This window comes from Gadus chalcogrammus, chromosome 3 (assembly GCF_026213295.1).
Source record: "Gadus chalcogrammus isolate NIFS_2021 chromosome 3, NIFS_Gcha_1.0, whole genome shotgun sequence".
Lineage (NCBI taxonomy): Eukaryota > Metazoa > Chordata > Actinopteri > Gadiformes > Gadidae > Gadus > Gadus chalcogrammus.
In genome coordinates this window covers 17,417,862-17,431,564 of record NC_079414.1, presented here as the reverse complement: position 1 = coordinate 17,431,564, position 13,703 = coordinate 17,417,862, and the positions used below count along the sequence as shown (strand labels likewise).

Genomic DNA, 13,703 nt, shown 5'->3' with positions numbered 1-13,703 from the left:
CACAGCAAACTACCGGCGAGGGTGGTGAAGCCCTTATGAAGAAATGTCCCCCTCTGCAGCGGAGTGTATACGTCAACGGTGGCAAAGTATGCCATTGAAACAAAAATAACAATATATATGACAAATGCACGGTACACGGTTCAGCGACATGCAATCAGTGTGCCAATTAAATAATTTCAAATAAAATATCAATATGCTTTGTGATGTATCGATGTATACTTTGTTAAATCAGCACATGCAACCTTCCACAGCTAAAAGCAAAAAAAAATTTGAATGAAAAGACCTCTGTATCAACTCCCCAGCAAGTGGATCTCTTACATTCACGTTTGTGTTAAGGCACATCGGAAACAGCCCGTCTGTCCTGAGGTCTGTACACTGGTGGAGTGGACAGACTGTTGTAGCTTCTATGGACTAGCAGTGGGAGGCCGTCGTCAACCACATTTCACAGAGAGGTAACTCTTCTGACAATGGGTTGGGTAGGGGGGGGGGTTCAACTGGGACTTACAACTCATGGATACCATGTATATGTTGGCAGGTCGTTGGGGTTGGGTGGGATACTGCTGGTGACTGTGTTGGTACGGAGTGAGAGCTTGGCATTTGCCACGTAAATGTGTGGTAAATGCACTCGGCTATGTTCTGGTCCCCTTGTAGTGTACCCAGTGACTTCATGCACGCTGTCAGGTGTAACGGCTAATCAGACGGGTGCCTTGAAGGAATAGTACGGTTTCAACAAACAACGGTAATTTGCGGCACCATATTTTTGTTCATAGAGTTCATACAATGGTATAACGATAGTAGGTTTGGGTGAAAAGCAAAGGCACCCCCCCCCCCCCCCCCCCCCCCCCCCCGTTCGTTCTTGATTTTTAGCTCCCCTGGATCTCCATCCGCTCCGTCTTGCTTTGTATTGGAGCAAGCGGCTACAGGAACTTGACATAGTTCTCCGGGATGAGGCCCCTCTTCCCGTCCAGCACCCCCTCCAGCCAGCCGGGCTCCCTCGATGGGGTCACTGGTGGACATGATCACAAGGTCACAGATCAACACATAGGACTCCAGCGTGGCTTCATAGAGATGATCATGTGTACTTTGGAGGAGAGACCAAACTTGTTAAACACATCACTTGTAGATCAGCTCGTTCCTGTTTGATTCTTCTTTAATACCTCCGTCACTTTAATAATCATAATGATCTAATAACAACTCGTTTATTTAGTGGAGGAGAATTGTGTTAAGAAATCGGATGAGAGTCCCCTGAATATTCATCTGAGGACATCTGAACTCCTCATTCTCCTCCGTTTTCGTGCGAATGCAGCGCTCCCCATGCTGTCAGTGCATGGTGATTGGCAAGTTTAAAGAAGCAGCAGTGTTCCGTGGCTTTGTGTTATAGAGGATAACATTACATGATCCCCTGTAAAGACTATATCTACAGTGGAGGCTTGTCACAGACGCGGTGCTGGCAACGGTAAGGTCCAGAAAACAATTTCCTCTATGTGATTAAAGCTCAGTCGAGCCTCTTTCCAGACAGACTAGGGAGCAAATCTGTCCTCCCCTCGCTCCCTCCCTCTCCTCTCCTCCATTCCCACTGCATCCTCTCTCCCCCTCCCCTCCGCTTCTATCCTGTCTTTTTTCACTCCTCCCCCGTACTCTTTCCTCCCTCTCCCTCTCTCCTATCCATCCCCTCCCCTTCCTCCACCCACCGTCTTCCATCCTGTCTCCCCTCCCCCACCTCCCCCACCTCCCCCCTTCCCCGTTCAGTCCTCTCCCTGGCTTGCCTTTCTCCTCCCTTCGCTCTCTCCTCCTCCTCCTTGCTCCTCCGATTGAAGATCAGATTGGGGGGGTGTCTGGTTTTTCCTCCAAATCCAATATGTCAGGGCTGGTTCTGAGTGAGCAACTGCTGTAGCCGATAACACTTACCGCCGGTGAATATGGCGCCGATCAGGAAGGAGAGCTCCGAGTCGTGCTCCGCCTCGCAAGGGTACACCGCCTCGGCCTTCCTGGCCACCGGGACGCTGGGCAGAAATATTAAGAAATAATAAATAAATATGAAGGCAATCATTGAACTGCTGGGACTCAGGGAGAGGAGAGACGGGGAGGGGGTGTGCGGTTGATAATTTACACGGGTTCAATCCGGACTCGTTTCTGCGCCGGCCTGAAAGTGCTAGAAAGGGAAAGAAAGTTTCGATGGAGGGGAGCGGAGCTGTCTGGTTTGGGTCTGGTCCGTCTTCCTCGTGTCTAGGATTGGAGGGAGACGCACGCAGCCCCCAGAGCCGGACGCTCTGCTGTACCCCGGCTGGGCCCAGTGCAGCCCTGCCCTGCCCTCCGCGGAGGGGGTAATTAGAAAGCTGGAGCGGGATTGGACGGTAGCTTTTGAATGGACCGAGCAGCCATGATTTTTTTTTCCCTCCGTGCCGTGAGCATTGTGAGGCGGGCGTTTTAAACAGCGCCGAAGGTCCCCGAGACGCGGGAAGTTTTTTGTCGAAAAGGTGAAAGGAGCACATTTTGCTGTTGCCACAAAAGAATAAGCTCAGCCGGGAGAGAAACAGTCCTCCTCCAGAATGGTTGTTTTCGCTGCCGTCGCGGGCGGTTATCTCAAACAGCAGAGACATTACCATGCAGGAATCCTGCTGTGAATACACAACAACCCCATGAATATTTTAGATTCATTCTGACGAGTAACACTCAAAAAACCTAGGATGAGGGCCCTCCGAGGGGGCACGGGGAAAAAAAGAGTAAGAAATTAACCCAAAAGATTGTCTGCAGCCACAGTTGTCAATACAAACAGGACTGGCCTCTGGGATTGGGGGACGGTAGGCATTCGGAGGGCGAATGAATGGGCGCCATGAATGATGGGCGAATCTGTATTTATATGAAAATTACATTAATGAACTGCCCATTGAGTGACCCGGCTGGGCCGTAATTTCCTCTGCATGGAAAGTTAATTCATTATTTAGTCTGGAGGAAGCTGTGGCAATGAATCACCGTAATGGCCGTCTTCCACCCGTGCCAAGCGCTCCCCCTGCAAGGCTCTCTCTGACCTGTGGCTCCCAACGCAGCGACAGGAAGGGCCCGGCTTGGGTATTTCCAGCAGGGCCGAGACTAACGGAGTAGATGGATGGGTGATGGAGCTGACCGCTGTGAGTTCCTTATCAACCAAATTGATGAATTGGGTGTTAATTATGTTTTTTCTTTTGCATTCTTTCACCGCATATTGACGTTGGACATGGCGTATACAAGGCTTTACCGAAGATAAACATTACATGACCGAATTGAATGATTCATTAAAAGCTAAGCCCTTTTTCGAGTCGCAATTAGTCAACCTAATAGATGGCTGGCGACGTCTCTAATTTGTTTGGAGGATGGTTGAGCATGTGAAAACAACTGCCAGCGATCTGACAGGAAAAACATTAGTTGAAGTGAAAGCGTGAGATTGACTGTATGTCTGTGTGACTCCTAACTCATATCAGAAGGAAGGGTTCAGAGTAATTAAATTCAATCCCAGAATACACCGGGGTGGATGCAGGCGCTCTTAACGGCGGGCAGAGCCAGAGCCAGTGCCAGAGGCAGAGGCAGGGGCAGGGGCAGACAAACCTTACCTCTCCTCTGCTTGGGCTTCATCAGAAGATACAGCGCCGGTTAGGTTGGTCTCCCGGGAGCCTGCAGAGCCGGCGTGGGAGGCTCCGCCCCTATTGGGTCAGAGGAGGAAGGCTGGGTCAGACAGGGACAGAAGCATCAGAGAAGGAGAGCGAGGTCAGAGAAGGAGAGCGAGGTCAGAGAAGGAGGGCGGGGTCAGAGAAGGAGGGCGGGGTCAGAGAAGGAGGGCGGGGTCAGAGAAGGAGGGCGGGGTCAGAGAAGGAGGGCGGGGTCAGACAGGGACAGAAGCGTCAGAGAAGGAGAGCGAGGTCAGAGAAGGAGAGCGAGGTCAGAGAAGGAGGGCGGGGTCAGAGAAGGAGGGCGGGGTCAGAGAAGGAGGGCGGGGTCAGAGAAGGAGGGCGGGGTCAGACAGGGACAGAAGCGTCAGAGAAGGAGAGCGAGGTCAGAGAAGGAGGGCGGGGTCAGAGAAGGAGGGCGGGGTCTGAGAAGAAGAGGAGGTGGGGTCGTAGAAAGAGAGGAGGTGGGGTCAGAGAAGGAGAGGAGGTGAAATCATAGAAGGAGGGTGGGGTCAGAGAAGAAGAGGAGGTGGGGTCAGAGAAGGAGGGCGGGGTCAGAGGAGAAGAGGAGGTGAAATCATAGAAGGAGGGCGGGTTCAGAGAAGAAGAGGAGGTGGGGTCAGAGAAGGAGAGGAGATGGGGTCAGAGAAGGAGGGCGGGGTCAGAGAAGGAGAGGAGATGGGGTCAGAGAAGGAGGGCGGGGTCAGAGAGGGAGACGATGGCTGGGTCAGAGTAGGACAGGAGGCGGTGGCTCCAGTTAACCACAGCCCCACGAAGATACAATGAACTAAACCATGTATGCATCGTTTCTTCATGGGCTGAAAGGGAAGTAGGGAACACAGTGGGGTAACCATGACCAGGTAACCCTTGCGCATTAAGCCCTTGAGCTAACTCCTCGCTGGTTTGGAGTCCGGTCGCATTGTTTTGCGTCATTTGTGTTATGACGGCCTGCATTAATAAAATATGCTGAGGTGCATTTTCTATGATATTAATAGACTAAATCGTTGCGTCGTGTGACAGATGAAGACTGTTTACATCGTGGTGCTGCAGAAGCGCACTGCTTCAGCAAAAACTTGCCAACTCTCTTACCAGTTGATTTGCAAAATGAAAATAAGCACTCCATTTTTCTATGAGCGCGATTAAATCGGTGGTTAATTATGGTAACTATATGCATTGTGCCGCCGTCCGCACCAGTGTAAGGCTAATGTTAAACCAAAGTAACGCCAGACACAGTGAAGCATAGTGAAGGAAATGAGAACAACCTAGTGCTAATAAAGCAGCTGGAAAACCCTTTCCCCCTCAACAATTCAGATGTAACCGCCTTTCTGCTGCTATTAATAGCACACACCTTCTTTTACAACATGGACAACAACACACACTACATTTATACACACACAACACCTATTTCAGCCCCGAAACACACACACACACACACACACACACACACACAAAACAACACAAACCCACACCTGGGGCATAAAAACATTAAATAAAAAATTGTACCATTTATATCTCACCATCCAGAGAACTGAGTGACGCGCATGGAGAGCTGTCGGACAGCGATGTGCCTAATGTGCACCAAATCCTGCCCCAACACACAGGCCGTGAGTCACCTCCTCGGTGGCGTCAAGCTAAAAGGTGCAAAGTGGGGACCCGCGGAGGCCAGGGAGACAGCGGGGATCCACCCAGCGACAGGCTTCCTTCCACCGCTCCGCGCCCCAGGCCCTGTGTGCTTATATAGCACATAATGAGCAAATTGCTCCTAGCTGCTGCTCCCATAGAGACGCTAATAAAGGCAATTAGTGGAGGCAGCTGGGAAGGGGCTGGAGGTTGGGAGGGCGCTGTGCAGAGTGCTTAGTCTGAGCACGGTGGCCAATGGGGGGGACGGGGGGACGCGTGGAGAGGGAGGGCCCGGCGGAGGGGACGGTGGGGAGTGGAGGGAGGTGGCGGGTTTCTTCGGACACGGACTCGGACGTTGCTGGACAACACCCGCTGGAACAACCGGGACGCAACTCTACACTCGGGGGTCCGGGGAAACCCGTCCCCTCCCGGCCCCCAAAAACATCCCCGTTTCCCCCTGCGTCGCTCCTCCTCGTCCTCCTCCTCGTCCTCCTCCTCGTCCTCCTCCTCCTTTGCCTCCCCTCTGCCTTCGGTGTGCCTATCAATCCCAGCCAGTGGTTATTCAGCGAGGGCTTGGCCAGGGGCGCGGGTGATTTATTGCTGCGCAGTAGCGTGAGGTGGTGCTGCTGCTGTGGTGGTGGAGGTGGAGGTGGAGGTGGTGGTGCTCAGCTGCTGCGGATCAGCGTGAGGCAGGGGAGGCGGGTTTTGGGGTGGTGTGGGGTGGGGTGGGGGGGGTGATCGGGGGAGGACAGTACGCTGCAGTGCAGCAAATCCACTCATTAACCTGGGCCAGTGGCCTGCATGGGCCCCGGCCAGAACCACAGAGAGACCAGGAGAGGGGGAGCAGCACCACTAGACACCCCACCACCCAGGAGGACCGAGCCCCCCCCCCCCCAGGGACTCACACAACACTGGGTATAACGTGAGGGGCTCACTGGTGCAGAGGGAACACACACACACACACACACACACACACACACACACACACACACACACACACACACACACACACACACACACACACACACACACACACATAAAAATAAATACAAATTTCTTGTATTTTATGGTTGTGAGGTGGATTATAAAGATCTGCGAGGCTCCATTGACTGAATAGACATCTTAATGTTTATACTGTAAGCGGCTAGGAGGGAGAAATCACTGGAGTAATTGCATGCTATGTGGTTGCCCTAGAAACTTGTTAAATGCACCAGGGGAAAATTGATTTATCCAAAAATTGCTTTCACAATTACAGCTAAGCCAAAGCGAGGAAAAGTCATTTGTGTTTTTTTTCTCCCTAAAATAGCAGCAAGCTTTCAATTGCTCATCTGGTGTTTTTCCGTCACTGGCCTGGCTTAGAAGCTTTAATCTTGATTAAATACAGTAAACACTAACTTCTGTGGAAACGCTACAGAGCGCTGGGCCTGGCTGTTAACACGCTATTTAGATACAGACAGCTATCTTTGTTTGTTCATGTTTATCATGAACTGTATGGAGGGAAATGTATATGCATAACGTTGTATGTATACACATGGACAATTCTTCCACTGGTAAGGCGCCCTTCCAAACCAAACGTGTTCAAATCAAACAAACAATCCAATTTAGAAGGACTCAAATCGAGTTTCCAAAAGGAGATTCAAACCTTATTAGAGGACCTACAAAACAGTCCTTCCTCTGTTTCAAACCAAACACTCATCAACACCATTATCTCCCCTATAGAAGAGTGTATGCGGACACCGATCCATTTCTATCCTATTTTCCTTCCTGTCTTATTGAAGCCGTGTGGGCCCACACTGCTGCTGTACACGGCCAGCATTACTCTCCATTACGTTTGATTTCCTCTGCGTAGCCACAGGCTACCGGGACCGAAGGTAAAGGGTTGTCTTCTCCCCTCGGCAGCGCCTGCCTTCACATGCCCTCTGCTGGCCTTGGTTGACCGCCTGCTAGATTCAGCCTTACCACCGAGTCCCTTCCTGGGTTTAACCCGGCTGTATTGAACCAGGCGCAGTGCAGGACAGCCCGGTTGAACCCAGGAAGACTGGGAGCCCTGCCTCGTCAGAAGGTCACATGGCAACGTTTGAGGCCGTTGTGTCGAGCCATGAAAATGTAGTGATATAGTAGGAGGAACACTAACCATCTAATATATTCCAGTCCTTTTTTGGGGGTTTAGACTCAAGCTGGTATATTCATTCACGGTATTAATACTGCACTAAACAGGATGTATTGTGGAAAAAACCGAACAAAGAAGGTAATAAAACTAAAAAGGCCCAGAATGCACCACGGCGGTACAGGGAGCTAGCAGATGAACCATCAGCTGGTATGGGGTTTGTGTTTGTCGAGGTCTGAGGATGAAGAGGTGTTGAGCATCGTGTGGAGCGACAACCGCACCGCGGGGAGTAGCTGTGACTGCACGCACACGCACGCACACAAACACACACACAAAGTCGTGCAATTTCGAGAGCTCCGAAATAGAAATGTGAGACACCGAAGCCTGTTGAATATAGTGGATCACTCTGCTAATTAGATCTCAAGGTCTAATTGGCCTTCCCAATGCATTTAACGCATGATTTTCTCCTTTAATCCGCAAAATGATGTACTTTAATCTAGATTCTAGAGTATAGTGTGCACAGAGTAAAAACACCACTAGTAGTCCACAGCAGAGAAGGGGAATGCAGTTCAATGGAGGCCCAGAGCATGGGGCGACTGCCTGCCCCCTTTCAGTGTTATTGGCAGGATCTTCCCTTGATTTTGTAAGGGATCCACCCTTACAAAATCTCTTGGTCCTGTGTGGACAGGTCCAGACCCCCCCACCGGGCTTACTCCCCTGACACATATGGTGTTTGAGTCTGCGTACGGAGACAAAAGGCCTGGGCTGGAGTGCACGAGAGTGTGACCGTCTCCTCAGCGTCAGCACGGTTTTAAATGGGGCGGCGGGCAGCAACCTGGCTCACTAGATGTTTAGGGGCTTCAGAGGTGCCTTCCTCCAACATTGGTTCCCTTTTGAAGCCACCAGAATATACTGTATATTATAATAGTGTGTGTGTGTGTGTGTGTGTGTGTGTGTGTGTGTGTGTGTGTGTGTGTGTGTGTGTGTGTGTGTGTGTGTGTGTGTGTGTGTGTGTGTGTGTGTGTGTGTGTGTGTATATTGACCATCGGATTCTGCAGGAGTTCAGCAATGATGCAAGTCACCCGTAATAGTAAACAGGTCTAAATTAAGACATGTTAACAGCTCAAGCAGGCTCACCAACGGTCAGAGGGATTGAATAACAAAAAACCAGAGTACACATTCTGTACACATGACCTGATATGAGCCGACATCGTCAGCATGCAAACACCAGTGAATGGGTGGATGCTGCAGTGAACAGTGTGGTCCAGTGAAACCATCCCAATGGAAACAATGGGGTACATTACAACGAGCCACCACATCGTTTGTTATCTTTGGCCTAAATACAGCACATATCTCCCATGCATTATGTCAAACGACCCATCGCAGACATCAGAACCCATTCCTTTAACAACCACTGCTTCAGTAGGTGCTCCCAAGCCAACTACAGTTGGCGCACGCAACAAAACCCACCAGAGACCGCAACATCTACACTCATCACATCAGTAGGCTCCAGATTAGGGTGGGGGAGGGGGGCACACTCTTCAACTCAAGGCAAGTCAAGGCAAGTTCCTTGATATAGCCCAATTTAAACACAAGGGTATTCATATTGCTTTATAAAGAAGGAAATCATTCAAAGATAAAAATTTAAGGAGAAATGTTCATCAATGTATAAGACGGTAAGGATTAAATGTATTGCAGACCCATATTATTTGCTAAAAGTTGCGGAAAACAATTGAATTAAAATAATAAAGTGTCACGGTGGTCCACACACAGGAAGATTGCTCACCCAGTGCTTGTGTTGCTGAGGGGGGACGAGAGCGGGGTGTGGCCACTCTTCTCTGGAGGGGTGTCTGAGGGCGTGGCCAGGGGGGGGCTGTGTGAGGAGGGCTGCGACTCCACCGAATCACTGCTACCCGTTGAGCCGTCATCTGCTGCTGGGGTGGGACTGCTTCCATCCGGTGAGACTGCTTGGAAAATGGCAATATATAGTAAATGTGCACATCTACTTAAAGCCAGGAACGCACTAGAAGAAATATATTTTTCAATCCGGACCGATTGTAAAATGACTGGTCATCAACCATTGTAAGGACTGAGTTTGTTAAGGAGTACCAAAGTCGATGAAGAGACAAAGAGCTTAAGACCGCTATCAATATCGAGCCTATACTACAGGATCACGTTCAGATCGGTATAGATTCCAGGAATTGGTAGGGCTCAGACTGGCCGCAGGCCCGATCAGGACACGATGATAAAGCCTGGTTACAACCCACCCCAACTTTGTGATATTTTTTTTATGATAGTACCGATGTTGTTCATGAGCGGTATAATAAGCAATATTGTATATACAATAATGTTATGAGTGTTAAGAAGCTTAACCCTCTCTCGGATGCGGCCAGAGTTCAACACATCCGCGCAAACTTGGCCTACCGTGTGTATACTAAAAGACACAGCGAAGTCAAAAGCGGCAATTTTGTCAATTACGATCTTAGTTCAGTAACAGTGACAAAATGGCATTAATAACTACTTTGACGAGCATGGAAACAAATAGCATCCGAACCAACGAGAATATTCCACCTCTTCTTCCCAGATCTGTATGGAGAGGTAAATATTCAAGAACTAGACAGCCGCCATCCTTTCTAAATCTATGTAGAGGATATCGTGCTACAGAATAAAGTTCAGCTGTTTTGTAGTCATTGGAAGTTGCAAAAGAAACCACAAAAAAAAGCAGACATATAAATCTTCAAAAAATGTACTTTGGGTTTGCCTTAGCTGTGAGATTCAGGGTAGAGGTCCATGTCTGCACCCTTGAGAGGGAAACATTCGTAGAATTTATGTTTATAATTAGTTTCAAATATCTAGAATTCAAATTAAATACTTTCAAGTCTCTACAAACTGTTTTGTGATGTCAATATTTCCATGGCAGCAATCCCTTTCTAAGAAAATCCCTAGGTAGTTATTATATTGAATTGTGTTTGCCAAAGTAAACAATACAGGTAGAACTGGTGGAATCGCTTGACACCCCAGTGACAATTCATTACACATGTAATTAAGAAACTTAAACACTGTGGTTCAGTGATTAGAAATATAAATTACATTCATTCCCGGCCCATACAAGACCGAAAAAAACTCACACTTAATTGCAAACACGTGCATAACACACACACACACACACACACACACACACACACACACACACACACACACACACACACACACACACACACACACACACACACACACACACACACACACACACACACACACACACACACACCTTTCATTCCCCTCTCTGAATCACCCTCGCCCTGAGAGCTGAGACAAGTTTAAATCCATTACCCGAGACCTATATACAAGATACACTGGTTTTTATAAAAAAGGATTACGCATTTCATCCTAGTTATTAAAAATACCCCCTCGGTAAAAGCTGTCGCAATATAAAGGCAAGGCAATCTGGTTAGGAGATTTTCCCTTCTTTGTTATTTGTGGTGAGGAAGGGATTTGCACAGCCTGGGGGTAGAGACTGCAGGAGATCCAGCATGGAGCTCAGCAGGCCAACACTCCTAATATCAATGAGTATATATATATATATATATATATATATAAAAGAGAGAGAGACAGGGAGAGACAGACAGAGACAGAGCCGAGAGTGAGAGAGAGCAAAAGAGAGAGAGAGAGAGCTGAGAGTCAGAGCGTGAGTGGGCGAGAGTGCGGGAGAGAGAGAGAGAGAGAGCGGGAGAGCGAGAGAGAGAGCGAGAGAGAGCGAGAGAGAGAGAGCGAGAGCGAGAGCGAGAGCAAGAGAGAGACTTCCAATCTATGTACCGGTACCCAGTCCCCAGTTCCAAACCTCATTAACAATACAACAAAAGCACATGTAGTCTGTTAAAGTGTATGTGTGGCCTCTGTTCCACACAGGCACACAGCTGGTCAGAATACTTAGCTCACCATTAGCTGTAGTGGTTGGTGTGTTTGACACAGCACTGTCACATCTGCACTCATTCTGAAGCAGTAACCAATGCACATACTACACATACTATTTACTGTTTTTCCTACGGTACCATCACCCATCATCGTTTGCTTCGCTATAGTTTTTTTTTACTATTACTACTAGTTTGTTTACCTATTTTATTCAGCGATGGAAAAGCTGACAAAAAAGTTTTGGGGAATGTGCATTTACGTGAGTGTCCCTCACCATTCCCCATTATCCGTTGTGTGTTTAATGTATCACACACACACCCTTATTTCCAGGGTGTCATATTAAGTTGAATGCCTGTTGAATGTGTATGAGTGTGTTTGTGTGTATGCGTCTGCGTGTGAGAATATTTGTCTGTGCACATGTGGGCGTGTCTTTCCCCACTCTGGAAATCCGGGATGTGTTTAGTCAGTTTAGTCAGTCAGTCAGTCAGTCAGTCAGTCAGTCAGTCAGTCAGTCAGTCAGTCAGTCAGTCAGTCAGTCAGTCAGTCAATCAGTCTGTGTGTTTGTGTGTGTGTTTGTGTGTGTGTCTCACCACTCTGGACGTCCAGGATGTGTTTAATGTATGTGTGTGTGTGTCTCTCACCACTCTTGATGTCCAGGGCCTGGGGGTTGTACACGGCCAGAGGTCTGTTCTGGCGAGCCACCTTCTTGGACTGCCTGGTCGGGGCCAGCAGTACCGGGCCGCCCGACGCAGGGCACGATTCTGGGGCTCCTGCAAAGATCTGGATGCACAAAATGTTTTCTGTGAGAGAAGTCTGTGTGTGTGTGTGTTTCGGGGGGGGGGGGGGTTCACAGGGCCACCAAGCCAAAAGCCACTGCGGCACACACTCTTATATGAGAGAGCGGAGGAAAGAATAGCGCCGCAGTGTGCATACTGAACCGACCGGACTGAGTCAACAGCTTCCGTTTAAAATGCTCTGCTGTCTCCGAGGCGTCAGTGAAACTGATCACCTCCAGAGCAGGCAGCATTCAGGAGGACGTGCGGCCCCCTGATGACGCAGGAACATTAGATGCGTTGCACGACGGCATGACTAATTGGGCTTGGTTTGCTCTAGAATTATACATGAAATCAAAAACAAACAAAGAAAGCGCCGCCCCCGGACGACAGTGTTGGCCCCGGGGCGTTAGGTCTCAGAGCCTATGACCCCTCCGTTCTCTGAGAGAGATCCGAGCCAAGTAAACCAGGTCGCCGGCTTCCAGGCGGAGGGGAGAGGGTTTGGTCGGGAAGGTGGTGGTTCGTGGGTGGTGGTGGTGGCGGCGATGGCGGGGGTAGCGGTTCTGTGTACACCAACATCGTGTTTACATCTACACCGCAGACTTGAAAAGAGACGAGAGGCTGCATTGGAGAGAACGCCTCTTCTGAGCCTCAGAAGAAGAAGACGAAGGAAAAAAAGGGATCACAAAGGAGGAAGGGAAGAAGAGAGAAAAAAAGGGAAGATAAAGTTGGAGTGGAGGAAGTGAGAGCCAGACATAGAAAAGAGGGGGGGAGGGGAGCCGTGTGAGTGAGAGAGAAAGTGTGTTGGGGAAGAGAGAGAATGAGAACGAGAGAGAGAGAGAGTGAGAAAGAGAGATTCAATATTGCTGAGGGTTTTCCTCTCTCTCTCTCTCTCTCTCTCTCTCTCTCTCTCTCTCTCTCTCTCTCTCTCTCTCTCTCTCTCTCTCTCTCTCTCTCTCTCTCTCTCTCTCTCTCTCTCTCTCTCTCTCTCTCTCTCTCTCTCTCTCTCTCTCTCTCTCTCTCTCTCTCAGCATCCGGGGGTATCAACAGTCTAGGGTGAAACTCGACTGCGAGGTAAAGGCTCATGTCTGTCTGCAAAACTTTTTTCCACTAGCACAGTGAACTTTTTCTTCCAGTGCCCCTGCTGCATGATAACACAGACTCCCATCACCCTGGCCTGGGTGAGGTGCCACCGGGTAGGGAGGGGTTGGCTAGTTGGCTTGCAGTGTGTTAGTTTCCCCCTGCTTTCCGTTAGCACATTAGCACGGCCCGCCGACTATTGTTAAGAACGCCGTGCTATCCCACCTCATATTTTAGCTTAATGCAAAAATGTGCTAAGAACATAGGAAGTCGTATTGTGTGTGTTTCCATATTTAACTTATATATCTATATTTATATCAATGGAATAAAACTGCCTTTTGCTGTTCATTTGAAAAATAGATATGGAGACACTATGGGCTCCCCCTGTCGGCTGCCCGGGAAGGTGGGGCGTTCTGAACAAGAGCTGCAGGAGAAAAGCAACAGATTACATTACATTTATCTCGCTGTAGAAAGGCCTTGATGGGAAGCCAATAATCCACTGTTGAGCAGCGATGCTTGAAACAAGGTCCAAACTTTGTTGAATCTATCATAGTGTGTTAATGACACAAA

General features: G+C 49.1%; 1 protein-coding gene across 3 annotated transcripts in view; it reads right to left on the bottom strand.

Moving 5' to 3' along the window:
* Positions 1-839: 839 nt before the first annotated feature.
* Positions 840-13,703, bottom strand: part of arhgap10 (Rho GTPase activating protein 10) — a 42,224-nt gene continuing 29,360 nt past the window's right edge. The window contains exons 18-22 of one of the 3 annotated variants that reach the window (XM_056586355.1): positions 11,922-12,060; positions 9,155-9,335; positions 3,588-3,677; positions 1,909-2,003; positions 840-1,006 (exon numbers count right to left, since the gene is read on the bottom strand). In XM_056586355.1, coding sequence (XP_056442330.1) covers positions 918-1,006; positions 1,909-2,003; positions 3,588-3,677; positions 9,155-9,335; positions 11,922-12,060 — 594 coding nt within the window. In that variant the 3' untranslated portion in view covers positions 840-917. The remainder of the gene's footprint in view (positions 1,007-1,908; positions 2,004-3,587; positions 3,678-9,154; positions 9,336-11,921; positions 12,061-13,703) is intronic. The other 2 variants (XM_056586356.1, XM_056586357.1) reach the window with 2 other exon arrangements.